This window comes from Pelodiscus sinensis, chromosome 16, assembly GCF_052426305.1.
Source record: "Pelodiscus sinensis isolate ZL-2025 chromosome 16, ASM5242630v1, whole genome shotgun sequence".
Taxonomy (NCBI): Eukaryota; Metazoa; Chordata; order Testudines; family Trionychidae; genus Pelodiscus; species Pelodiscus sinensis.
This window is the reverse complement of record NC_143067.1, coordinates 41,588,466-41,615,518: the sequence shown is the minus strand read 5'-3', so window position 1 is coordinate 41,615,518 and position 27,053 is coordinate 41,588,466. Positions and strand designations below refer to the sequence as shown.

General features: G+C 51.5%; 1 protein-coding gene across 1 annotated transcript in view; it reads left to right on the top strand.

Moving 5' to 3' along the window:
* Positions 1 to 27,053, top strand: part of DIAPH1 (diaphanous related formin 1) — a 109,101-nt gene that overhangs the window by 13,839 nt on the left and 68,209 nt on the right. The window contains exons 2-6 of the mRNA XM_089769607.1: positions 12,919 to 12,945; positions 13,742 to 13,900; positions 15,475 to 15,576; positions 25,610 to 25,740; positions 25,901 to 25,987. Coding sequence (XP_089625733.1) covers positions 12,919 to 12,945; positions 13,742 to 13,900; positions 15,475 to 15,576; positions 25,610 to 25,740; positions 25,901 to 25,987 — 506 coding nt within the window. The remainder of the gene's footprint in view (positions 1 to 12,918; positions 12,946 to 13,741; positions 13,901 to 15,474; positions 15,577 to 25,609; positions 25,741 to 25,900; positions 25,988 to 27,053) is intronic.

Here is a 27,053-nt window from a genome sequence, read left to right as displayed (position 1 = left end):
GGAGGTTCTCCAAAAGTCAAATGCCATAAGCATCGCTCCATTGCTGATAAAAGCCCAACTATGCTGGGTTGGAAATAGCATTAGGATGCCTGAACATCACCTTCCCAAAACAAGTTCTCCCATAGAAAATTTCACAAGGACATTGGAATCAAGGCTGCCCCAGGAAACACTGCATAGAGGGTATCCACAGCAGCACACACTTAGGTGCAATAAAGCCAGATGATCTTGAGAAGACTGCTTTAAATAGATGAGCATTGCAGCATATAAGGCTGAGAGCTTTCCAAGCCTTTGAAGAGGACAGACATAATTGATTGCTACCTGCCAGGGAAAAGTGTCATACTACTGCTATCCCTACTTGGCCCGACATGCTCTGAGTATGCGCAACTTTTTTCTGGGTGTCTGGCTCGTGAGTCTAGCCCACATGCTCAGGGTTTAGCTGATCGCCATATTTGGGGTCGGGAAGGAATTTTCCTCCAGGGCAGATTGGCAGAGGCCCTGGAGGTTTTTCGCCTTCCTCTGTAGCATGGGGCATGGGTCACTAGCAGGAGGATTCTCTGCATCTTGGGGTCTTTGAACCATCGTTTTGAGGACTTCAATATCTGAGATATAGGTGAGAGGATTATTCTAGCAGTGGGTGGGTGAGATTCTGTGGCCTGCACTGTGCAGGGGGTCAGACTAGATGATCAAAATGGCCCCTTCTGACCTTAAAGTCTATGAATCATGCTTTGGACTTAGTCGCTCCAGAATCCACAGAGAGAGCATGGAAATGTCATTGAGCCACTGGACTCCACACACACACCTATTCTGCAGGGTCTTGCTGTATTTGTGAATAACCAAAGGAGGAGTGGAAGGAGTAGCAGTATCTGGGAGCCACGTCTCAGGGCAGCAGCAGGGTTCAGCCGATCACCAGACCTGCTTATTCATATTCTGATTTCAGGCAGCAGAATAAGGGTTAGGGTTTTGATGCTAGTGACTTGTGAGCCATCTCTGTTGTCAGAAGATGGGTGATTTCTCTTGTGCCTCCCGCCTTAGGCCAGTTGCCATGTGATGTCAAAGCTGGTTTCAGGAAACTCATGATTTTATTTGTTTCACAATGAGGGATGGGACATTTGTGAAATTCGTGTCATTTGAGAGGAGAGAAATGTGGGACAGGTCAGAAATTGTGTGTGTTTAAAAAGCTTTATATCTATTCAAAAGTATTTTCCAACATACAAATGTGTGTGCATACAGATAGATCTCAAAATACCCATTTAACTGCAGGGAACTTTCCAAGGTGAGTAGTGGGACCTGAATTTCTGTAGAACAGTAGTTTTCAACATGAGTCTGGGCACAGACTGTCCAAGGGGTCTGGAAAAGGTGGTAGTTACCATGAAACGGTGGTTCTGCACAGTTTATCTGAGATTTCCAGGGGGCCTGCACCTTCGTTTGAAATATTTTAGGTCCACAAATGAGAGAGGTTGAAAATCACTGCTGTAGAATGTAAAGTTCCGTTAAAAACAGACTAACTGTCTTCTTCTATTATTCATTTTTTTCCCTGAATCTGCAAACAAGTTGCTCCAGTGTTTTCTGGTGCTTGTCTAGCAGAAACAGTGCAGGTTTGTGTTTAGTCAGTTTCACTGCGATCCTTGAATCTTGAGCCAGCAGTGAAGCTAATAGGGGCCATATCAATTTGTTGTTGCTTGCGAAAGCTGTGAACAGCCTCAGGAGGAGTGTGCACTAGTGCTTTGGGATTAGAGCAGGGGTGGGCAATAATTTTTGATGGGGCCACTCCAAGAATTTAAGTGGTTGAGGGCTGCACTCTTCCATGATACTAATGGAGGAGGTGCGGGCTATGGGATGGAGGTATGGTGCAGAAGGGAGCTATGGGTAAGAGATTGGGATGAAGGAGGAAGTGCGGGGTCTAGGAGGGGGTATGAGTGTAGGAGAGGATTCTGGCCTGGAGAGGGGGGGTGCAGGTCTGACGGGGTTGTGACCTGGGGCAGGAATGCAGGGATTTGGATTAACTAGCGGTAGTGGAGTGCGGTGCAATGTCTGGGAGGGGTTTGCGACCTAGAGGAGGGGCATTGGAGGGGGTATGGGGCAGAGGGTTTTGGGTTACATGGGGTTTGGGGGAGAGATGGGCTGGGGTGCCAGAGGAAGGCTGTGGTTGGGAGGCACTTACCTGGGAAGCTCTGAGCCAGCAGTGCGGGCCAGCAGGTTCCTCAGCCAGGCTGTCTGCCTTCCGTGCCCCCATGGGGAGCTCCGAGCAACTGGCAGGGGCCATGTGTGGCTCAACCAAAGGGGAAAGGGTACTTTGTGTGCTGCCTGTCCTGCCAACAGGCAGCTCCCTTTGGCCAGAAACCACACTCAAACTGTTCTGCGAGCAGCTTAGAGCAGCATGGAGGGAAGGGGACAGCAGGGAGCCTGGCTGATGCTCCCTCAGGCTAGATCTGGCAGCTTGGCAGGCGGGATCTGCCCCGCAGGCTGTATTTTGCCTGCTCCTGAGCTAGAGGATGCATGAAACAGGTAATGCAGGGCTACTCATCAAGCAGCCTGTGGGCCACGTGTGGCCTGTGACCTGTTCGCGGCCGGCGGTGCAGTTTGGGATCCTTTGAAAATGGCTTCCACTGGCGAGTCAGTAGAATGGTCTGTTGAGATGCATTTAGTAGTTCAATGCCTGGACTGCCATTGCTCATTAAAGGGCTGACATATGGGTGGAACTCGGGTAAATATTGCATTGTATTAATATCGGCAGAGCTGACTTAAATGGGGCCTGAGTGTTGTGTAGTCTTGTCTTCATCTTTGTATTCATGCCCATCAGTGTGAAAAGTTATTTGCTTAAATTTGCATGTACATTTGCAACCACACTTAAGTTGCGGCCCTCCATGTGCTGAGAGTATCAGCTTCCACAGTCAAGTAGCTGTGAGGTAATGTATCAGAGAACCCTCTCCAGCAGGCAGGAGAGCTTTAGGGGCTGAGGGGGAAGAGTTTTATTTCTTCCAGTTGGTGGAGGATTGTTAGAGACCTAGAGGAAAGGACATACAATCTCTCTGCCGGGGCCAGAAGCAGGGTGCCAGGAGTCCCAGCAGCCCTCTCCGTTCCAGTAGATGAGATACAGGACTGGACTTCTCTTACCATTGGGGGTTGGGAGCCATCTTTGCATGAGCCTTGGCTTATTGTGTGTCTGGTCCACTTTTCAAGCCTTGCATACAAAACGTCTCACCCTGCAGTATATGTGTGGCTGCTAAACACTGCACAGCAGTTTGAAGCACCTGTATCCCAGGGACAGTGCGGAGGGAATTAGGAAGAGAAGTGCAATTTCCTGGATTAAGTTTTGTTTGGAACACCCCTGGGGATTGATGCTATTCTCTTCTAAAGTGAACCAGAGTATCTTTCAGGGCTTTGAATTCAGGGCACAGTAATGGTGACCGTGCACTTCTAGGACACCCTGCAGTTTTTCCAATCTCCTGACTAGAAGGATCCTACACAGCTGACTGAGGACTTTGTGTTTTGCTGTGCTGCACCTCTGCTCTTTAGACAGCCGGCTGTCTGGAGGTTGGGGGAAGGAGGAAGGATGGGTGTGGCTCAAGTCTTCATTTTCTCAAGCTCAGCCACAGCTGCTGCATTCTCCCTTAAGCGCTGTCCTCATTACCTCAAGTGGGCAGAGGTGTCTGCATCTAGAACAGGGGTGTCCAAACTTTTTTCAAAGAGGGCCAGATTTGATGAAGTGAACATGCGTGAGGGCCGACCATTTTGCCTGACATTCTTTGAACCATTAAAATTAAATGCAAATTAACTATTTTATGCAAAGTTTATTGCAAACAGCATACTTTTCATTTCGTCATATGGATGACAAATATAAACAGGTGTTAAATCACTCTGCCTTTCATATCTGAAGGCCAGATGAAAAAAAAATCCAAGAAGCTGAAATATATGTCAGGAACATTGTAAAGTACATTACATATTATTGGTAATAAAGGTTGTCTGTCAACTTTTAAGTTCAAAAAATATGAACAGGAACATAACACCAAGTATACATGTTGTGTCCAAATATATTTATAACTGATTTAGACCAACTGACATTAACTGAGATTTTACAATGTATTCATCTCAATACATATGGATTAGTTGGGGGCCATAAAAGATAAATATTGCCAAATTACCTGTGGGGCCGTATTAAACCGGAACACGGGCCACAATTGGCCCGCGGGCCGGACTTTGGACATGCCTGATCTAGAACTTTAGACCTTGCCAATAAGATATTGAGGAGGGTGTATTTCCCAGTGACAACGGGGGAGGCATTGCTGTCATTAATCCACTTCTCCAAGTGGCAGTAGCTCTGTTGAGGGGAGAGTTCTTCCATTGACCTAGCCATATCAGGACCAGGGCTAGGTGGCTTTGCTGTGGTGGTCAGGAGACTGAATTTTTCGCAACCTGTAATAATGTAGCTAGGTTGATTAAAAAGCGTCGCCAAGTCTTTGTCAGGGACATAGCTTTAACTGACACGGCTTCTTGTACGTGATGGACGAACTGCATAACATTTGACGCTGCCGCCTTTGTTTCCTTCTCTGCTTTTTTTGGTAAGGAGAACACTTTTACTAGGTCCCCCGTGTAGGAGAGGCTTTTACAGATTAAAGTGGGGAGGAAGGAGCTGGAAGGGGTGGGGAACAGATTTAGTGGGAGTGGACAGATGGAAAGAGCAGTGTCCCCTAGTGCAGGTTCTCGCTCTGCTCTGCCCCCTTGTGCAACTACTAGAGATCCCTGGACTAGTCTTCAGGCTGACTTCTAAATGATGCCATAATAGCGAGTGGAAAGCAAAGTCCAGCTGGAGCAGGTTTGTGCTGTGTGAATTGTTCCAGTAGGAGAGCCCGCCTGCCCTTCCGTCATGAGCTGTTTCCCCTAAGTGCCCACGCAGGAGCTCAGGGCTACAGTGGGGGGAGATGTCTGCAGTGGGGGGAAAAGGGCCCCTCCTCACCATTCCCAGCAGGGAGCCACCCAGGTAAGCCCGAGCCTGAACCCTGTGGCTCATCTTGAGCTCCTCCTGCACCCACAGCCCAAGGCCGCGTCCCACTCCCCGGCCTTAGAGCCCCTCCTGCACCTGAGCCCCTCATCTCCAGCCCCACCCCGGAGCCTGCACACCCAGTCAGAGCCAATGTGCCATAGCCCTCTTTTTTGAGCCCAGTTATGCTTTTGCTTCAACACATTCCCTGGCGCACTGTTCTAAATGTATAGGGCGCCCTTCTACAGACATCCAAGGCAGAGCAAGTGCCGGAGGGAAAAGCAGCAAGTGAGATGTGATAAGGCATTTGTAACTGCAGGGTAGATAAACTTGTAGAACCTGCAAGAGTTGGGGGGGAGGCAGGAATCTGCTTAGTTTTTTCTTGGCTGTGAGGAGCCAGACAGTCACAGCTGGGGGTTATGGGCAATTGTTAACTGGCTGAGGTGAACATGTTACACTTACAATTCCTATGTGTAGACAGGGACATAGGAAGTCCAGTTAGAAAGAGGCCTGCTGGCCTTGCTCCAGATAGTTGTATAACAAGCTAATACAGATAGCATTCAGAGACTTCCTGTATTCTGCCTCTGTGGTTTGTTTCTTGGTTGGGGGTTACCGTTAAGCCTTGAAGAATGAGTTTTAATGTCCTTCCCAACATTTTTATTGTTAGTAACAATTCTGGAAAGGATATTGAAGCTAATGCATCAAAGTCTAAGGCTATCTCTAATTTGAGATGAAGATGAGACCTAGAATGAGGAACAAATAACCCAGCCATAGGCAGATACGGAGTACCTACACCTTTCTCAGACATGGCTGGTTCTGGCCACGGTCAGTGATGGTACAGAGTATGACGGCGCGATGGGGTTCCCTCGTCTCCTGCACCCCGAAATGGCACAAACAGACTGCATGAGCCGGTGGAATAGAGGAAGTTTATTGCCTCTCCAGGATACAGCACAGCACAGATGTAATCTGGTCACAGAGCTGGGCTAGGATGCCTCAGGCCCCCTTGAGATGGGGGAGACTGGGCCCCTAAACTCCAGCCCCTTTCCCTAGGCTGTCTCCTCCATGCTTCCAGCCAGCAACTCACTAACCCTCTTCCAGCCCTGCCCCCCAGCCAGGGCAGCCTCCACCTTCCTTTGTTCCTCTCCATGGGGGGTGTCTGGCCACTGGTTTGCATAGTGACTCATCCTGTTTTGCTGGGTCGTGGTACCCACGGCAGCCAGTGGGGGTTACCCCAGAGCCAGCAGCATAGAAACCAGCCAGGTACCCCCACTACGTCACAGTTCTCCCCCCTCCGAGAGCGAACTGAGCAGGGTCACTCCGCTCGTGACCTAGGGAAGTTCGGGTCCTCTGCGTGGGAACCCGACCTGGGGACATGGGTGCTCCCCTTCACTCGGGCCGGCTGTGGTGAGGCCCCACATGAGCTGGCTTCCCTCTGTCCACTCGCCGCCCCGCTCCAGGGCGACCGGCACAGGCCTGTCCTCGGGGGTCACACCCACCCTTCCGCTGGCCTTGATCTCTGGCCGGGGTCTCTCGGGCCGGGGCCATGAGCCCAGCGAGCCTTCTCTGGACAGCCAGGGCGGCTTCCATCCCCGACGCTTCATCCAGGGAAGCCTTCCCCTCCCATAACTGTCTCAGCAAACCCAGAGGGTCTATCTGGGGTAGAGATCCCCAAGCCGCTTTTCTACTTTCTTGGGCCTTCCCGCCCCTCTGGCAGGAGTCACAGGACCGGCAGTACCGCTGCACGGCTGTAAAGATTCCCGGCCCATAGAAGTGTTTTAGCAGCCTCAGCCGGGTGCTCCGGATCCCCCGGTGGCCCCCAACGGGGACGTCGTGGGCCAAATACAGCAGCTTGAGGCGATACTTTCGGGGGACGACCAGCTGCCGCTGGACCCCCCATGCCCTCACCTTCCTGGGGGGAAGCCATTCACGGAACAGGAGTCCACGCTCCCACAGGAATCTCTCCTGGCCACCTCTCCCCCGGGGCTGAGCTGCACGGAGGCCAGCCTGGTCCCTCAGCCTCTGCAAGGAGGGGTCTGCCTGCACCTCAGCCTGGAATTCAGCTGCTGAGGCAGGGATCGGGACCTGTCCCCCACCTTTGCCTAGGTCCGGAGTCCCAGCCTGGCTGGACCCCGTGTCCACTGGGATGGGACCCTGGGGACGCTGCCAGGAGTCCTTCCCTGGATCCACGTTGTCAGCCCCCCGCTGGCTCTGGCTCCGGGTAGTGACTAGAGCCCGCTGGGATTCATGGGGCCACTCCTCTAGGTCATTCCCCATCAGCACCTCGGTGGGCAAGTGCGGGTGCACCCCCACTTCCTTGAGGCCTTCCTTCGCCCCCCATTTCAGATGCACCCGGGCTACAGGCACCTTAAACGGGGACCCATCTACGCCCTTCAGAGTCAGCTGGGTGTGGGGTAGTATCCGCTCTGGGGCCACTATGTCGGATCGGGCCAGAGTCACCTCCGCCCCCGTGTCCCAGAAGCCCGTCACCTTCCTACCATCCACCTCCAGGGGTATGAGGCACTCGCTCCGCAGGGGCCGTCCTGCCCCCACCCAGTACACGGAGAAATCCGCCTCCTGAGAATCAGACCTCCCAGGGGAGGTGCACTGAGCATCCTTCCCCTCTCTCTGAGCTGAGGTTTGCCTGCCAGCCCCTGCCTCTGGGGCAGCCTGCCCTTCCCCCCGCCCCAGCCAGTTAACCCTGGAAAGTCCCCGGTCCTGGGACCTGGTGCACTGAGCCCTCTTGTGGCCTCTTTGCCCACAGCGATGGCAAGTTAGGCTTTGGGCTGTCTCTGTCCAGGGCCTGGCTGGTTCTCTGGGGCACAGACGACCTGTTCCTTGGTCTCGCCCCGTAGTTGACTCCCTCCGTCGCTCAGCCGAGATCCGGTCTCTGCGCGGTTCCTTTTCTCTCCGGGACTCCTGTTCACACCCGGACCGGCTCTCCGTGAACTCATCCGCCAGCCTCCCAGCCTCCTGGGGGTTCTCTGGTCTTCGGTCCTTGAGCCACAGCCTCAGTTTGGGTGGGCACACTTCATAAAACTGCTCCATCATGAACAGCTTGAGCAGCTCCTCTGCGGTCTGGGCTCCGACTCCAGACACCCACTTGCGGCAGTATTGCGCCAGGCGGGAGGCCAGATCCACATAGGTCTCCCGTGGCTCCTTCTGCACCCCCCGGAACCTCTTCCTGTACATCTCGGGGGTCAGCCCGAACTTGTGCAGCAGGGCCTCCTTGACTCGGTTGTAATCCCCTGGCTGTAGGTCCTCCAGCTGACTGAGCACTCCGGCCGCCTCCTGGTTCAGTGCGGGGATGAGCTCCTGCAGCCAGTCAGCTGGGGGGACCCGTTGCAGTCCACAGGCCCTCTCAAAGGAGCTGAGGAACCCGTCTATGTCGCCCACGTCCTTCAATTGGGCCACCACGAGCCTCTCCAAGCGTCTGGCAGTCCCGGGACCCTGGCCCCCATCCTCACTTGGCGCAGCTGGTGCCCGCCGGGTCTCCGCTTTGCCATGGCCAGCTCATGCTGTCGCTGCCTCTCTCGATCTTGGCGGTCCCTTTCTCGATCTTGGCGCTCCTTCTCTCGGTCCTGGCGGTCCTTCTCTCGGTCCTCTACTTCCAATTCCCTGATCCGCAGCTGGATCTCCAGCTGCCGCAGCTCTGCTTGGCTGGCCCCTGCACTAGATGGGCTGCAGCTTGCAGGCCTCCTGGGGGAAGCTGTCTCATCTCTCCGGTGAGTTCCAGCACTCCTCCCCCTCTCTGAGCCTGACACACTCTCAGGGGGGGTCTGGCTGCTTCCCCTGGGGACAAGATCCTGGCCCTGTGGCTGGTCTTTCTCTTCTAGCTGGGCAATCAGCTGGGCCTTGGTTGCTTTCTGCACAGGCAAGCCCCTCTCTCTGCACAGCCCCACCAGCTCTGCCTTCAAGAGTCGGGCGTAGGCCATCTGCCCGCTGGGCCCCTCGGTGCAGACTCACCAGTCTAGTGCTGCAGCGCCCCACGATTCCCCGGAACCGCTTCGCTCTGTCTCCAGCACGCCTGGCTCCATGGCTCTTGCTTCTACTGCGCCTTGTCGCTCGCCGCTGGAAGCTCCATCCACGGGGTGCAGTGCATCCCACCCCGACACCAGTGTGACGGCGCGATGGGGTTCCCCCGTCTCCTGCACCCCGAAATGGCACAAACAGACTGCCCCAGCCGGTGTAATAGAGGAAGTTTATTGCCTCTCCAGGATACAGCACAGCACAGATGTAATCTGGTCACAGAGCTGGGCTAGGATGCCTCAGGCCCCCTTGAGATGGGGGAGACTGGGCCCCTAAACTCCAGTCCCTTTCCCTAGGCTGTCTCCTCCATGCCCCCAGCCAGCAACTAACTAACCCTCTTCCAGCCCTGCCCCCCATCCAGGGCAGCCTCCACCTTCCTTTGTTCCTCTCCATGGGGGGTGTCTGGCCACTGGTTTGCATAGTGACTCATCCTGTTTTGCTGGGTCGTGGTACCCACGGCAGCCAGTGGGGGTTACCCCAGAGCCAGCAGCATAGAAACCAGCCAGGTACCCCCACTACGTCACACAGAGCTAGGTGGAGCTCAGGTCTGATTTAGTCTGGCAGCGCTTACGTTCATCAGCTCTTGATTCCTAACTGTACTTCTTGGTGCCTTGCTAAATAGTGACTTGATGGTTCTTTTTAAAAGGCTTCCCGTTCTTGCCCCTAACTCAAGCCATGTTAGCCTCCCTTGGATAGTTAGCTTTCTTTCCATCTGCAAGTCTCACCAGCTCACTTTGGTTGCTCTCCTTTGAACTCCCTCCAGTTGTTTACAATTATTTTTAAACTCTGGCTGAGAAGAAAAGGTTTTCTTTGGCCGATAGCCAGACATTCCCCTGCAGATCATGTGCTGTTGGTGAGGTCTGAGCAGTGTGCGTCAGGCAGTGAATTGAGGAATAGGAGTCAGGACTCCAGCGTGGACTCAGAAAAGAGTGTCAGACAGCTGGACATACCAGTCAGACTGGAATGTTGGGCAACATCAGTCTGTACTGGGTGTCTCCACAGACCTCACTAGGGCCCCGAGAAGTACAGAAACCCCTTGCCATCTCCCCCATTGTACTTGCTGTTGGGAGGTACAGCCTCTTGTTTGTCAGGGTGCACCTCTCAAGCCTATCTTCCATCTCCTCCCCCTCTTCAAAACCAGTGGGTACACCGAGGTCTTTCGGAAGGGTGTCAGCGCCAGCCAAAAGGAGTAGGTTTTGAGATGCAGGAGAGGTGCCAGGAGGGAAACAGGAAGGGGGCTATGCATATTCTTTGAGTGGCCTGTGTATGTACCTAATCTTGGGATGCAGCTTAGACCTTTTGCAGTGTTGTCACAGCTCCAAATGTTTAGGGGCTGCAACTAAAGAGGAATTTCATTCTACCAACTCCCAACTGCAGCTGGACTAGGAACCTTGCTGGGTTGGGATGGGATGGCTAATTTGACGATTACCTTCCTTTTCTGATCATTCCCTCTGGGGCTCCTGGCATTAGCCACTCTCCAAAGACAGGGAACTGGGTTAGATGGGCCTTTGTTCTGACCCAGTCTGGCTGCTCCTATGTCTTTAGACCCAGATTTAGTGGAGCAGATTGTTCCATGAGACACCACTTTCCATTTTTCTTTTTTCTTTTCTTTTTGGATTAAGGCTCTTAGTCCTTAGTTCTGATATGAGTAAAAAAAGGAGGGGGGGTCAAGACGTGCCTCTAACTTTGCCCCTTTCCTTGTTTTGAGTGCACGTGTAGCATTGGCTAGTTGAGGGAATGTCCTTTGTCGTCTTGTTCCAACACCTTCACCCCCAAAGCTCGAAAGGTGTGTCCGATTCTCCTCCAGGCTGTGGCATTGCAGAAAGCATTAGCAGCTCAATCTCCTGAGCCCAAAACAGCCTTATTTTCTCTGCACCATTTATGACTTTGTAGAGTGCTCTCATCTGTACCTGAGATGGTGGACATGCCACACTCCACAGCTAGATCCTGGGCTGGGAACATTTGGAGGGGTAGGGTTTTCACTATCCAAGTGTCCAGCTCCATTTCTTGGGCCTCACCTCCTTTAGTGTTGTCCAGGTGGCCTGGTTCAGAGCTTTCTTCCCTCACCCCAATGTATGATGAAGAAGTGGAGAGTTTGTAATGGGCTTTAGCGGCTTCCTTCTGTGGGGCTGTTCTGCAGATGGCCCAGCTTACCAGTTTACATGCATGGCCCCCCTGTTCTTTAACCAAGTTGGATTCCAGCCCCGACTGCAAGGAGAAGAGAAGCCGGGAGTGTGCCCTGTAACCTAGGGAGCTCACTCTTGTGGGGAAACTGCTGGAGAGCAAGAGGAGGCTCCAGGCAGATCCTGGCAGGGCAGAGAGCTAGAATGCAAAATGTCAAGTGCCAGGCTGCAGCACAAGGAGGAAATGCATTCCTTGGCAAACACCCAGTTGTCTTGGAAAAATGCCAGATAATACACCCACAGAATCAAAGTCCACGGTGCCCTGATTGAGATGAAGGGATGTAGTTCACTCCTCTTAAAGCTACTTTTTCAGGCTTTCTGCAGATCTTTGAATTGGTTCAATTCAGTTCACAGTTTCAGGGTTATTTCTACAACAGCAGGACTAGTAGAAATGATTTTAAATGAAAGCTGAGGTTCTGGAGTGCCAATGAACAGCAAATGATGAATTTCATAGCTGCAGAATTTGGAGTCCATGGAGCCCCTTAGGTACCGTGGGCCAGGGTGTCAGAGGAACTTTTATCTTGGTGTTCACCATCATGTGATCTTTGGATAACTTCTGGAGGTGGGAGAGAAGAGAACTCTGGGATGAGCCATGTGACACTCAAAAGTCGGATTAATGGTTTAACTGTGATACCGTGAAGTTGGTTCACCTTTATGGCATCATCAAAAATTGTAGTCGTAGTGCATTGCGCTCCCAGGATACTGTACCGTGATTTGTGTGTGATGTCACCGTGCAAAGGAGAGCTGTTGGGAAAGAGCCATAGTCTGTGTTCTCCCTGATGCTCTTGACATCTATCTCCAGGAGGTCTGATCTGCATAGATTTAGGGTTACACTCTCTGCCATCCGCTGCTTGTTATTCCCATTTGTTGATTCGTTCTGCCCTCTGCTGGAGTCTCTGGTTTGTGACAAATGAAACAGCAGCATGTCTGGGTTCTGCTCGCAGATAAAGCAGCTGGGAACGGGTAATGAACTTCACATTTCAGACACAAGCACTTGCTCAAAGATACAGAAACGTGGGGATGCAGATGGGCACTTGTTGTAAGTGTCCAGATGGCCTGCCCCTATGCAATGCATTATGAAGTATTCTTTGTGTGTCAAACCTCTCTAATGACGCGCAGAGGGAGGGTGATAGGTAACTGGGTAGATTTGCGTGTCTGTGTAGGGTGGCAGGGAGGGCATAGGGAACAGGGTATTTCCCTGGGCTGCTCCTCTTCTGTGCAATGCCACCTGTAAAACCTGCTGCGGTCAGGAGCAAGGACTGTAGTACAGCAGGGTTCGTTCTGCTCTCACTTGCTGTGGGGATGCAGTTGCACGGTGGGACCAGCTTTGGTGCCTCGCATGGGGGCTAAGGCCAGAACTCACCCTTCCGTAGCAGGAGAAGAGAGCACCATATACTGGAACAGATTGTCCTGGCAGGGGCTAGGTCTATGGTTTGCTTTCCCTAAGAGGAGTTCTTGAGTCGCTGTGCATCACTAGAAAAGGCTTGAGTGTGAGACACAGCTGAGTCAGAGAGGAGAGAGAGAGAAGCTCCTGCTTTATGCAGCGATGGCTGCCCGCTGCTCCTGTGTTTCATCTCCCTGGTTTTAGAGCGGCTGTCTGAGTGTTCACTCTGACCGGGATGGGAACACGATGGGTTATCACTGCCCTTTTTCTCTCCTCCTCATCACTCTCCCTTGTGTGTGTGGCACTGATTTGTTTCTCCTCTTTTCCCTTTTCTTTCTGTCCCACAGACTTTGAAGCGGCTCATGGCAGATGAGGTAAGGACAGTGGTTTTCTTCTGCATGTGATTTCTCTTACTTGCTGTAACTTTCCTGTGCCTGCCTGTTTCTGGCACCATGTGCAGAGTGTTCCAGTGTGTTCTGTTCTGTTCTGTTCTGACTGGAGACTCCAGCCCATGCTGTCGCGTGCCTGCTCCATGTGCATCCTCTTGTTGAGCATTTACTGCTCTAGGATTCTCAAACTCTGCTTCTCGGACACGGCTCATAACCATACATGCTCTGCTGGCCTTTTCCTCCGAAGCACTGGTTTAGCTGGCAATCAGAACACTGGCGTTTTCCGGAGGATTGCTTCACAAGACTGCTGGCTGTGAGGATAGACCTGTCAGGAGGCCCCCAGGTGTCTGGTATTTTACATTCCCTGAAGAGGCATTGAATGCCCTTGTTCCTGATGGGAGTTGGCATTAGCTGTACCAGCACATTTCTATTTATTCTCTGCTGGTGCTGGTGCATGGACTTCTGGAGAACACTGGCTGAGCGTTGTCAGCCCTGTTCAAGGAAGCTGTCCAAGGGGGCATGAACCTTCTACACAGAACTTTGTCTCTGGTCTGTGAGGTTTCAAAAGCTTCCGCAGATCACAAGTGATGGCCTCTGGTGTCAGATCTACCCTCAGATTCGTTGGACTTCCTCTGTCCATTGCCAGCAGTGCAAGTGTGGGGATGCCGCTAGGGTAGGGTGCCTGACATGAGCCTTGGACAGTGTGTGGCTGAGGGTGATCACTAGAGTTAGGAGATGTGAAATGAGGTGGTGCTGACTTTGCTTTCTGTTTCTGTCTCAGCTGGAGCGATTCACCAGCATACGGATAAAGAAGGAGAAGGAAAAATCCAATGTGGCTCATAGGAATTCCTCAGCCTCCCAAATGGATGTTCCTAATACGGGCCAGATGCTGCAGGAAATCACAGATGAGGACGTGCTGCTCCTCTTCGAACAGATGCTGGTAATGACCCTAGTGCGAATGCCCTCCCTTCCTCCCTCCCCCTTTCCTCGTGGGGTGCTATGTGCGCTCTGCGTCACTCTCTCATTTGTCGGGACGAGAGGTGCAGACGGTAATGTTGGCCTTGTTCCCTCATAACCACGGTGCCGCCCACCTCACTTACCTCCATCCTCATGGTGGAGCTGGCTCTGTTTTCCCACAGCTCTCCCGTGGCTTTCTGCTTTGATTCCTGAATCCAGAGGGGGGCAAACTATGGACCATGGGCCACTTCTGGCCTGTTAGCTTTTTTAATCTGGCTGTTGTGGAGCGGGGCTTGGGGATTGCCCTGTTCCGCGCAGCTCCCGGAAGCAGCAGCATGACCCCCTTCTGGCTGGCTCATATACACAGGGTCAGGCCGCAGAGCTCTGTGTGCTGCCCCGCCCAAACACTGCCCATCCATTTCCCATTGGCTGGGAATCCCAGCCAGTGGGGAGCTACGGGGCAGTGCCTGTGGACAGAGCCTCCGGCCATGCCTCCACATAGGAGCTGGCTGGATCGGGAACATGCTGTTACTTCTGGGAGCTACTAGAGGAAGTAAGCAAAACTGGAGCCTACACCCCTGAGGGCCCACCATGCTCCAAAGCCCTGCTCAGTTCTGATTGCCCTATAAACTCTTCGGCCCCAGCCCAGAGCTGCCTCCTGTACCCCAGACCCCTCGTTCCTGGCCCCATCCAGGGTCCACAGTCAGAGCCCCGCACTCCAACCCCCTGTCCCAGCCCAGAGCTTCCTCCTGTCCTCTGAACCCCTCTATCCCAGCTGCAAGTCCTTTGTGCATCCCAACCCCTGCATCCTTTGCTGGACCCTCACTCCCTGCCCCAGCCTGGAGCCCCCTCCTGCAACCTGGACTCCGCCTCCTTCCTTGAGTGCTTGTCAGGTCATTTCCAATGACGTGTGCACTTGTCGCGTTCATGAGTGTCAGAAACTTTTCCGCTAGCAGCTCCCATCTAGGTTGGCTATGGAGCCGCCTTGCGTGGCTGTGACGGCGCGTTGGGTTTTTCCCGTCTCCTGCACCCCCGTAGTGGCACAAACAGACTCCCCCAGCCAGTAGAACAGAGGGAGTTTATTGCTTCTCCAGGATACAGCACAGCACAGATGGAATCTGGTTCCAGGGCAGGCCTAGGATGCCTCAGCCCCCCTTGAGATGGGGGAGACTGGGCCCCTAAATTCCAGCCCCTTCCCCTAGGCTGTCTCTTCCATGCTCCCAGACAGAAACTAACTAACTCACTTCCAGCCCTGCCCCCCAGCCAGGGCTCCACTCCCCTCCTTCTCATTGTTCCGCTCCGTGGGGAAGAACTGGTCAGACAGGTTCGAAGCCCCCTTACATAATGACTCATCCCCGGCCCGGCTGGGCCGTGCTGCAGACAGCAGCCAGTGGAGCTCACTCACAACCCACTGCCCAGCATAGCAACCAGCAAGGTACCCCCCACTACGTCACAGTGGCACTGTTGTGTTACCTGTCACAAATGATGTTTCTGTGAGTGAGCCCAGCCTCACGGAATCTGTGCGCTGGCGAACAGTTTCTTGCTTTTCTTCAACAGGTCGACATGAATTTGAATGAGGAAAAGCAGCAGCCTCTGAGGGAAAAGGACATAATAATCAAAAGAGAGATGGTATCCCAGTATCTACATACCTCCAAAGCGGTGAGTCCTTGTGCTCTGAGTACAGAGAGCCGCAGTCAGGGAGGTAGGGATGTGGAGGTGAATAACAACACACACATTGCCTCACATCATCGGTTCTTGAGTGAAACTGGCATGAAACACAAATCTCATGAATTTGAAAGAAATATGCACTGACAGCGAAAGCCCTGTATACGAATGATGCATGGCCCCAATCTCAACAGCTTCCTCCTTTGCTTTTACTTGCTAACTTGTTTTCCACTGAACTCTGTGAAGTGTTTGAATCATAGAATACTAGGAGTGGAAGGGTCCTCGAGAGGTCATCGAGTCCAGTCCTCTGCCCCCATGGCAGGACCAAATACTGTCTAGACCATCCCTGATAGACATTTATCTATAACCTACTCTTACATATCTCCACAGATGGAGATTCCACAACCTCCCTAGGCAATTTATTCCAGTGTTTGACCACCCTGACAGTTAGGAACTTTTTCCTAATGTCCAACCTAAACCTCCTTTGCTGCAATTTAAGCCCATTGCTTTTTGTTCTGTCCCCAGAGGCCAAGATGAACAAGTTTTCTCCCTCCTTATGACACCCTTGTAGATATCTGAAAACGGCTATCATGTCCCCCCTCAATCTTCTCTTTTCTAAACTAAACAAACCTAATTCCGTCAGCCTTCCCTCAGGTCATGTTCTCTAGACCTTTCATCATTCTTGTTGCTCTTCTCTGGACCCTCTCCAATTTCTCCACATCTTTCTTGAAATGTGGTGCCCAGAACTGAACACAATACTCCAATTGAGGCCTAACCAGTGCAGAGTAGAGCAGAAAAATGACTTCTCGTGTCTTGCTCATAACACACCTGTTAATGTATCCCAGAATCATGCTTGCTTTCTTTGCAACAGCATCACACTGCTGGCTCATATTCAACTTGTGGTCCACTATAACCCCTAGATCCCTTTTTGCCGTACTCCTTCCCAGACAGTCGCTTCCCATTCTGTATGTATGAAACTGATTGTTCCTTCCTAAGTGGAGCACTTTCCATTTGTCTTTATTAAACCTCATCCTGTTTACCTCAGACCATTTCTCCAATTTGTCCAGGTCATTTTGAATTATGACCCTATCCTCCAGATTAGTCGCAACCCCTCCCAGCTTGGTATCATCTGCAAACTTAATATGCATACTTTCTATACCAATATCCAAATTGTTGATGAAGATATTGAACAGAGCCAGTCCCAAACAGACCCTTGCGGAACCCCACTTGTTATGCCTTTCCAGCAGGATTGTGAACCATTAATAACTACTCTCTGAGTACGGTTATCCAACCAGTTATGCACCCACCTTATAATAGCCCCATCTAAGTTGTATTTACCTAGTTTATTGATAAGAATATCATGCGAGACCGTATCAAACGCCTTACTAAAGTCTAGGTATACCACATGTACCACTTCTCCCTTTCCACAAGAATCGTTATCCTATCAAAGAAAGCTATCAGATTGGTTTGACATGATTTGTTCTTTACAAATCCATGCTGGCTGTTTCCCTTGCCACTTTCCAAGTGTTGACAGATGATTTCCTTAATTACTTGCTCCATTATCTTCCTTGGCACAGAAGTTAAACTAACTGGTCTGTAGTTTCCTGGGTTGACTTGCAGGCATCTAACTTTTCTAGGTGATTTTTAACTTTTTTTTAAATTTTATTTTACCTTCTAAAACTACCCCCTTCCCACTAGCATTCACTATGTTAGGCGTTCCTTCAGACTTCTTGGTGAAGACCGAAACAAAGAAGTCATTGAGCATCTCTGCCATTTCCAAGTTTCCTGTTACTGTTTCTCCCTCCTCACTGACCAGTGGGCCTACCCTCTCCTTGGTCTTCCTCTTGCTTCTAATGTATTTATAAAAAGTCGTCTTGTTTCCCTTCATGCCGGTAGCTAGTTTGAGCTCATTCTGTGCCTTCGCCTTTCTAATCTTGCCCCTGCATTCCTGTGCTGTTTGCCTATATTCATCCTTTGTAATTTGTCCTACTTTCCATTTTTTATATGATTCCTTTTTTATTTTTAGATCATGCAAGATCTCGTGGTTAAGCCAAGGCGGTCTTTTGCCATATTTTCTATCTTTCCGACACATCGGAATAGCTTGCTTTTGGGCCCTTAACAATGTCCCTTTGAAAAACCGCCAAGTCTCTTCAGTTGTTTTCCCCCTCAGTCTCGATTCCCGTGGGATCTTACCTATCAGCTCTCTGAGCTTGCCAAAATCCGCCTTCCTGAAATCCGTTGTCTCTATTTTGCTGTTCTCCCTTCTACCGTTCCTTAGAATTGTGAACTCTATGATTTCATGATCAAAGAGACATACATGTCTTCTCCTAGATCATGCAATATGGTTTTCATAACTATATTTAATATAGCAGCATGAGCCAAAATTTTTCAGTGACTGAGTATTAAAAGATTACAGTAACCGTCATTTTTAAATGATTAGTTAAAATAAAATATCCAGTTTTTGATCGTGCTCCTTTATTTCAGGATGTATTATTGACTGTTTAAAAACATTCTTTTTAACATGTGCACAAGATTTGTTCTGCTCCCCATCGATGTTATAAAGGGCTCGTCAGCAAGGGAGAAACTATATGATAGTCTTGTCAAATTGGCAAAGTGGAGCTAATGTGGGGAAATGGTTTTTGTTTTGTTTTTTGGTAACTTCTGTCAGTTACAGAGCACTTAAAATTGATTGAAAATGCTTAGTATGTTTTGTGCAAACTTTCAAGAATTTCTGCAAAAAACAAAGCTTTTCTCAGTTTTTGAAACTTAAAATCAATTTTTTGAGTAATGGTTTATTTTTTCAGTGACTGTAATGAGGGGAAGGGCAACAAACATTTTCTCAATTTTCCTTTTTTTGTTGAAATCTGAAAATTGTGGAAAAAACACATTTTCTGCTAATTTAGTTTCTAAACGTAATTTTTCATTTACAATTCTTTTTAATGAAAATTATGCTGTTTTAGAAACAAAATGTTTTGGTTTAGTCCACGTGCATGTTATACGTATTAAGTACAAAGATGTTTCAAGCTGGCATTGCCCCTTCAGGATGAGCGCGCTGCTCTTCAATCAAAGCTGTAAATAAGTTTCCATTATAAGCTCAATTTTTGGTCTTCACTTCTAAAAAAATATTTTTTTCCCTTGAAATTTTAAAATTGTGGAGTTTGGCCAGAAGAAACGCTTCTATTTTAAAAAAAGCAAAATGTGAATCTGAATCCTGAATCTGCCAAGACATTTCTGAGATACGGGGCTTAGAAAATATGTAGCTGGTATTCTACTTCTGGAAAATCTTGCTCTTCTTTCAAACCCCCTCTTCAAATGGTTTGCTCTGCAAACTTTACATTTGAGTCCTAATGAGATCTAATGTGTAGACCAATATTGGATAAAGTTGTGTGCAGAAGTGGGAAATTTATTCAGAAAGAATTCCTGAGTGTTTGGAAATGCCATCACGTCCTCATGGAATTGTAAACTTCCCCACGTGTGTGCTGGAGCTCTCCACTTGTGTTAAAAAGGACTAGTCCTTTTCCTTGCTTAAAGCCTTCAAAATGTAAGCTCCTCAGGCGGGTCGTTTGATCCAAGTGATTTGCCTAAAACCAAAGCCCAGTCTCTAGTGTCCTGCACCAGCTGCACTCTTGACCACACCTACCAAGACCAGCTTCCAGAGCATCTTTATTTGTGAGCATCGCCTCCTTTTCTTTCCCTCCCTTTCCAGGTGGTAGGCAGCAGTAGGTAGAGTCTCCACTCCACTTAGCTACGCAGTCACTGTCGTGGGAGCTGCAGTCAGACCACTATTATTTAACTGCCTAACGATGGGTGTAGGGTCTAGTGTTAGACATCAGAATTTAAAGCCACTGGCTTTAGACCACAGAAAACATGCCTCTTACCCATGCTGCTTGAAGGGGTGGAGTGGTAGAAGGGGCATTTCTATGCCCCTGAGTCCTAGGTACTAAGCCACGTTCTGTGTAGTCCTACCCAGACAATGAGTCCAGAAGGTCTGTCCGAATGTAGCTGCCTTGTTGGCCAGCGGAGTGTCCCGGTGCTGTGGAGTTGGTAACTCGGTCAGCGGAGATGTGTGGCTCCAAGGGAGCCAGACTCCAGTGGGAGAGTTTAAAAGTGCGCCCTGCTGCACTGCCTCCGTATAGGGACATTCTGAGGATTGCCTAGAGATGATTTCAGTCACACAGTACGTTGCGGTGGCGCACTGACTAGCCTGCGCTAGCTTTGCCCCTCCCACAGAAGGGAGACTGTGCCCAGGGAGCAGCAGGGCAGATGTGTATCAGAGGGGCTCCAGGAAGTGGTTTAAATGACTTTCCTTTTGAAACGCTAAGGGGGCCCTTTGTAGGGGCAGTTACATTGTAACTAGAACTCAGCTAAGTCAGGGTTAGAATGTTGTTCAGGTTGAACCTCGTTAGTCTGGCACCCTGGGGCCTGACTGGTGCTGCCCCCAGCCAATTTGCTGAAGCACAGGAAGTCAGTGTTGTCCAGCAGCACCCCCACACTGCCCCGCTTCCTGGGCTCGTAGATATTTAGGGGTGCATTAGTGCTGAAGAGCAGCACAGCACGTTGAGAGCCAGGACTGGGCGCTCTGAATATGCCTTGTGGGACCGCGGGACACCTGGCCAACCCCACGCTAAGCGGGCATCCGGCAAACTCAAATTATGCCAGACCATGGATGTTGCTGGACCAGAGTCCAGTGTTGCGGGTCCCTCCTTTCCCACCCACCCCACAAGTTCTGTCCCCTGCCATCTTACCAGCTTCCCCAGTCTGCTCCTGCCTTCCCATCCAACCTGGGGGTTTTCCTTGGGAGGGCCTGATTGTCTTGGAGTCCTCGGTCCTTCTCTGCAGGCTTCTGGAGGTGCCCAGTTTGCCTGGGCCGCCATCGGCTTTGTATTTGGGGATGCCAGTGTGGACACCACTGCCCCGTCTGACAGGGTACCGCTTTCGTCGTGGAAGTTGTCCCTAGCACAGCCGGCTGAGTTCCGAAGCCCAGCCGTGGAAAGGCAGAGCTTGGAAGGCCCCTTCCCCAGTAGGCTGGGGTTTCCTTCCCATGTGTGGGGGGAGGGACACTCACAGTGAGAGAAACCTTTTCCCTGGCCCTGTGTATCAGCCGTCAGCCTCCCTTGCCCTGCAGGTAGAAGTCGCTTGCGCGGAATCCCTTTCTCTTGGGGAGTGAGGAAGTCCTGAATGCTGATTCCTCCTCCCCCATGGCAGTGTAAGGCTAAGGCTTTGACTGCACTTAACACAGCACTGGAAACTGGCAGCGTGGCCTTGGCATGTGTGCTGGGGGAGGGCTCCCTGGGTGCTCTGTGTAAACCACCTCCAGGAGGGGAGCCGCTGACAGCGCTGGGCCTGCGGCGCCGTGGTTCTCACTGGCGTTTTATCAGCACTGGAATGTGCTGCGCTCGGGGGCAGGCCGCATCCTTGACCCAGAAGGTTACGGCGCTGTCCAGTGCCAGCGCGCACAGCCTGAGCCCCTCCACCTCCTCCACTTGGCCCCGCTGCCCTAGGGGTTGAGTTTCTTCACTCCTCCCCCTCTCTGTTGCTGCCTTGCGGGGAGGCAGTGCCGGGGGGGCCTTGCGGAATACCCCATCCGCAGGGGCAGCAGCCTGTCCACTCTGCCAGCGGCGGGGAGCAGTGCCACCCTCAGACTCCAGCAGTGCCTCCCCTCTGTCTGGGCTTCTCCTCCTGCCTTGGCTGCTGCTGCGTCGGCTACCGAGGAGGAAGGGGGAGTTCTAATCCCAGCACCTACCTCGAGTGCTCCCTATCCTGACTCAGGGCTTCCTGCCTGAGAGCAGCAGGCTCCTTAGCGCGGGGCGGGGCGGATTGACTTTTGGGGCAAGAGAGCAATGGCAGTTGATTTCTGGGGTGCAAGTAGAGTTGTGTGCAGCTTCATGTGTTCATGCAGGATATTCCTTCACCAGTTAGTTGTCCGACTAGCCCCCTGGAGCGAAAGCCATGAGGAAGCGGTGGGGGCCACGGGCCTTGGTGGGGGGAAGGGGCCGCATCTTGGTTATAGTCCTCTGGGATTCCTCAGGAGGTCCCATCTCCCTGGGACGGGCCAGACCCGTTTAACGTATTCCACGCGCCAAAGGACTCTCAGGCTACTCCGAGATCCCTGGGTATCTGCATGCCTCCTACCAGGAGAAAGCCCTTCAGGTAGCAGCGCCAGTTCTGCCAGGGAGCTTCCACTTCTCAGCAGCGCAGAACTGCTAACGCTGTGGGAGGGAGGCGCTCATTCCCTGCAGGAGAGCTGCTACCCCCTGCCTAGCGGCCTCTTCCAACCTGCACTGATGCCGCCAGAGCTGCTGCTTCTCATCCCTGTGGGCTGCTGTCTTACCCGTTTCTTTCAGCCGTGGGCTGGAATAACTTTTGTCCAGTGGGGATTATAAATTATTCCCAAAGGTCACCCTGTGTAATTCCAGCCCTTGTTAATCTCTTGGCCCTCGCCCCTTGTTGTTAACCCATCTCATGAAACAACCGAGGGAAGCCACAGAAGCAGCACCCCAGGAGTTCAGGGCCAAGCTCCACTAGCCCTGCTGTGGGATGCGTGCTATCCTGGACTGCGCACACTGCGGGCTTCCAGGAACGAGTGGGACCTCAAGCTGGGAGCACGTCTGCTTACTGTCTGGTCAGTCCCTTCCAGGAAGAGACCTCGACCTTATGGGAATCTCCTTTCTGTCCTCTTGTACCAGCCTGCTCATTCCCATCTCCGCTGCCAAGGGGACCTACCAGTGGTTACTGACATTAGGCCCTTCTCATGCCGGCTCCAGTCGGAGAGAGCAACTGCAGTATTGTAGGGAGCTCACGAAACAACCCAGCTGTCACTGCCAGCCCCACGCTAATGATGCTCAGCTCTAGCACCCTCTCTTCTCGTGCTAATAGCCATCCGCCCTCTCTGAAGGACCTGAATAAAATGCAACTGGCTAACTATTGAGGTGGTGGTTGCTGGAGGAAGGAAGAAATTCAAGTTACGAGCTGAAATTCGACATGTCTTTAATTGACCCTGTGGGGACTCGTCTCTGGTTCCTGCTCCAGTCCCCATTGCTCCTGGACACCCAGAGAGCATCATTCCTAGAAATGCCCATTCCTTTGGTCAGCTGTGACTCCAGGCAAACAGTCCATTTATTCCCAGTGCTGAATGGTCACTTTTGGCCTTAGAATGTGTGAACAGGCTGCAGGCTCAATTCCAGCAGCCCTTTTTCCCAGGTCTGTAGGCTACTTGCAGTTCACTCACATCATTAACTCAAAAAATTAAATGTGATTACAAAATGAATCATTGCACTGTTAGACGATAGAATACCCACTGAAATATTACTGCATTTTCAGCTTACACACACAATACAGTGCACAGCCTTCATGTTCTATTTTTTACAGATACTTGCACTATAAACATGATTCTCAGAAGAAATAGCATATTTCAGTTCACCTCATACAAGTACTATTCAGCAGCTCCTCACTTGTTAGTTATGTTCCTGAAAAATGCTGCTTTAAGTGAAACAATGTTAAATGAATCCAATTTCCCCATAAGAATGAATGTAAAAGTGAGGGTTAGGTTCCAGGAACATTTTTTTTCCACAGGCAGAAGGCAGTACATACACAGTAAAGTTTTTAAAAATGTGATACTGTACACAGCAATGCTGATTGTCTCACTTGGTTGAGGTGGTGGAGTCAGAGGGTGGAATATTTCCTAGGGAATATCTTGCTGCTACCCGATGAACTGGCATCTGTGAACGACAAAAGTTTTGCTGATTGAGTGTAAGTTGTAGATGTGCCACTGCCAGCTGAAGAGCAAAACTTTTGTTGTTCAAGTGCTCACCCTCCTCTCCCGAAAGACAAAAGTTTGGCCCTGACAAGTGGCCCATTGTTGGCAGGAGCACTTTCCTGGAGTCCCGCTTGCAGGGGCTGGAGGTGTTTTGTCAGCAAAAGTGCTGGCAAACAGTGTTTACACTACACACAGCCTTATTTACAGTGCCACCTGAAAGTGAGAACAGGTGTTCACAGGGCATTTTGTAACCTTTCATTGCAAAGTATTTACTGTAGGCTAACCCTTCAGATACCCCTTTGTGCTTTGGCCACCGTTCCATTGGACATGTGTCCATGCTAATGAAAAGATAATGAATGCATTCATTAAATTGGTGGCTGAATTCCTTGATGGAGAGCGGTATGTCTCCTGCTTTGCTTGACTCCCCTTTCTGCCATATAGTTCATGTTACAGCAGGCCCGGGTGATGACCTGGCACATGTTTGTTTTGACACTTTCACAGCAGACTTAACAAAATGCAAATTGGTACTTTCTTTGCCATTTCTGAAACTAGCTACAGCCCACAAGCCAAGGGTTAAGGATCTGAAGTGCTGCCCGTGTGCTCAGAACTCTGAAGAGCAGGGCTCTGGTGCGGAAACTACAGAACTGAACTGCCAGAAAGATGCGTCTGTCTGATCCATGTGCTGCTCTGCACCCAGCGGCTTTCCCCCAGCCCTTTCTTTAAAAACGACTCTACGACTTTCTTAATGTTCAGTGCCAGCAGTCTGGTTCCATTGTGGTTTAGGTGGAGCCCATCCTTCCTGTGGAGGCTCCCCCAATCCCAAAAGTCCCCAGTTCCTAATAAATCCAAACCCCTTTTCCCTACACCGTCTCATCCACGCATTGAGACGCTGAAGTTCTGCCTGCCTACCTAGCCCTGTGTGTGGAACTAGAAGCATTTCAGAGAACGCTGCCATAGAGGTCCTGGATTTCAATCTCTTTCCTAGCAGCCTAAATTTGGCCTCCAGAACCTCTCTCCTAGCCTTCCCTAAGTCATTGGTACCCACGTCATGCCTTCCCTACGTCAGGTACCACGACCACCGGCTCCTCCCCAGCACTACACATAAGTCTGTCTAGATGCCTCGAGAGATCCACAGCCTTCACACCAGGCAGGCAAGTCACCATATGGTTCTCCTGGTCATCACAAACCCAGCTATCTATGTTTCTAAGGATCGACTCCCCCATTACTAACACCGGCCTTTTCCTAATGATGGGCGTTCCCTCCCGGAAAGGTATCCTCAGTGAGAGAGGAGACCATAGCGTCCTCTGGAAGGAGGGACCCAGCTATGGGATCATTTCCCTCTGCTCCAGTTGACTGGTCTCCTTCCCTGAGCCGTTCATCCTCCTCAGCGGCACAGGTGCTGTCTGACCAGAGGTGGGACAGTTCTACAGTGTCCCAGAAAGCCTCATCAGCATACCTCTCAGCCTCCCTCAGCTCCTCCAGTTCAGCCACGCTGGCCTCCAAAGCCCGAATTCGGTCTCTGAGGGCCAGGAGCTCCTTGCACCGAATGTGCACACACGCCACCCGCCCACAGGGCAGGTAATCTCACACGCTACATTGGGTGCAATAAACAGGAGAGCCCCCACTCTGCTGCTGGGCACACTCCTGGCACCCCTCCCCGAGAGTGACTGAACCAGGAACATTTCCCTGGCTATCGGACTAGCAGATAACCCCTTCCATCTCCTCAAAATATTACCCCAAAACCTGAGGGGGAAGAGCAGGCCTGGTCCACAGGACCAGTGCTGAAAACCCCAGTGAAGAGCATGGGAATGCACTGATGTCCAAGGGGCCACTGACCCAAACACAAAGCCTCCTTCACTTCACCTACCCATCAGCTCATGCAACGCCAACATTACCCCTTCTAGCCACTGGCTATGGCCTGAAAACGAATGGCCATTCCTGTAGGACCCGCAGGCCCCACTGTGCTTTCCTCAGACTGATTGCTGCTCCCCTCTGTCGTTACCTCCTCCTGATGCCCCTGAGCGCGGTGGGTGGAGGAAGAGAGAATGGTGAGAGAGGTAACTCTGAAATACCTCTGACCGTCAGACGTGGGTTTAAAACACTCCAGGTAACTGGTGCGAAAGCTTTAGCCAGCCCAGCTTCACCCTTCAGTCCTTTGAGCTGGAGGGTGCATGTGTGCGCCCGCTCACGTGCCAGAGAGCCCATTTCTGTGTCCTGGCGCTGTAGCCGCAGTTCCTTTGCCTGATGACCTGTGCTTTCCTCCGTGTGTAGGGCATGAGTCAGAAGGAGAGCTCCAAGTCCGCCATGATCTATATCCAGGAGCTGAAATCAAACCTCAGGGACGCCCAGTTGCTCAGTTGTTTGGAGTCTCTTCGAGTGTCACTCAACAACAACCCTGTCAGGTAAGGGGCTGCTGGAGCAGAGGAAACCAGGCAGGGAACTGAAGCTACAAGCAAGGGGGTTAAGTGCTTTCTTCCCAGGGCCTGGGGGTGGAGCAGAGGAGAGAGGCGGGCGGGTGATGTTCAGTTCTATGCGTTGCTAACGTCTCTCTGTTTCTTACAGCTGGGTACAGAATTTCGGGGCAGAGGGCCTCAACTGCCTGCTGGACATATTAAAAAGACTCCATGACGAGAAGGACGAGGCACCCAGGTGAGGGGCGCTATTTAGAAAGTGCTGTGTGTCTGGGATGTCCCCGCCTTGGCTCTGAGAGTGCTCCTTCAGGCATCCGGCGCTGAGCATTCCCCACAACACCCTGCGTATCCTGCAGATTGGAACCCTAGAACTGGAAGGGCTCTCGAGAGGCCATCAGCTCCCTTGCGGCAGGACCACGCGCCGTCTAGAGCATCTCTGGTAGATGTGTCTCTAGCCTGCTCTTCAGTGTCTCCAGAGCGTGAGCACTTGCAGTTCTTCCCCCTGCAAGGCCTGGGAGCAGGCAGCCTTGCTAAAGCCAGGGGAGTTTCCCTTTTAGTAGCAGGAACAGAAAAGTGCTTTTGTTCTTCAGGGCCCATAGGCCTGTTCCCAGCCTGGTCAGACCCAGCTCTGGAGCCAGTCACTAAAGCAGACAATTTTGGCCTTGTCCCCTAACAGCTGTCAGTGTGTGCTCACTGGTGGCTGTCTGCAGCCATTCTTTCTCCTTTTTGCCTGCTTTATGGACACACTCCAGTTAAATTAAATCCACGTAGCCATAGAGAAAACACCCCCATCACCAGTATGTGTGAATTAGCACAGGGTCTCTCCAGAGCCCTCTCCCTTTCCTGGTTAGGGCAGGAGTGTGGGAACTAGGAAACCAGGGTTCTTGTCCTCGCCCTGCCACTGACTCTAGCTTCCCCCTCTGGTAGACGGGGGCAGTGGGCCTTTGACCCGTCTCTGTGAAGTGTGGCTGAAGAGCTATGGGAGTGACAAGTTACTATGCACAGCACTCTGCAGAGCCAAGCAAACCCCTGGCCTGCTGCGTTGGCAAGCTGTTATAACCAGGGCTCGCCCGTGGCAAGTAGATTTTAGCCCCGTGCAGCGCAGTCAGTGCATGCGCAGCGCCCAGTAGCGCGTGGCTGGCGAGCCCTGGTTATAACCCTAAGGGGCTTGTGAGGCAGCAGGATTTTTACTGCATGTCCGTATTGTTTGGCTGATTGGAGATGGCGGGAGAACAAGCAAAAGCCAGGGGCCGGGCATTCTCACTGCCTGGCCGGCGGGGTGTGGGGGAAGAGATGGCATCGGG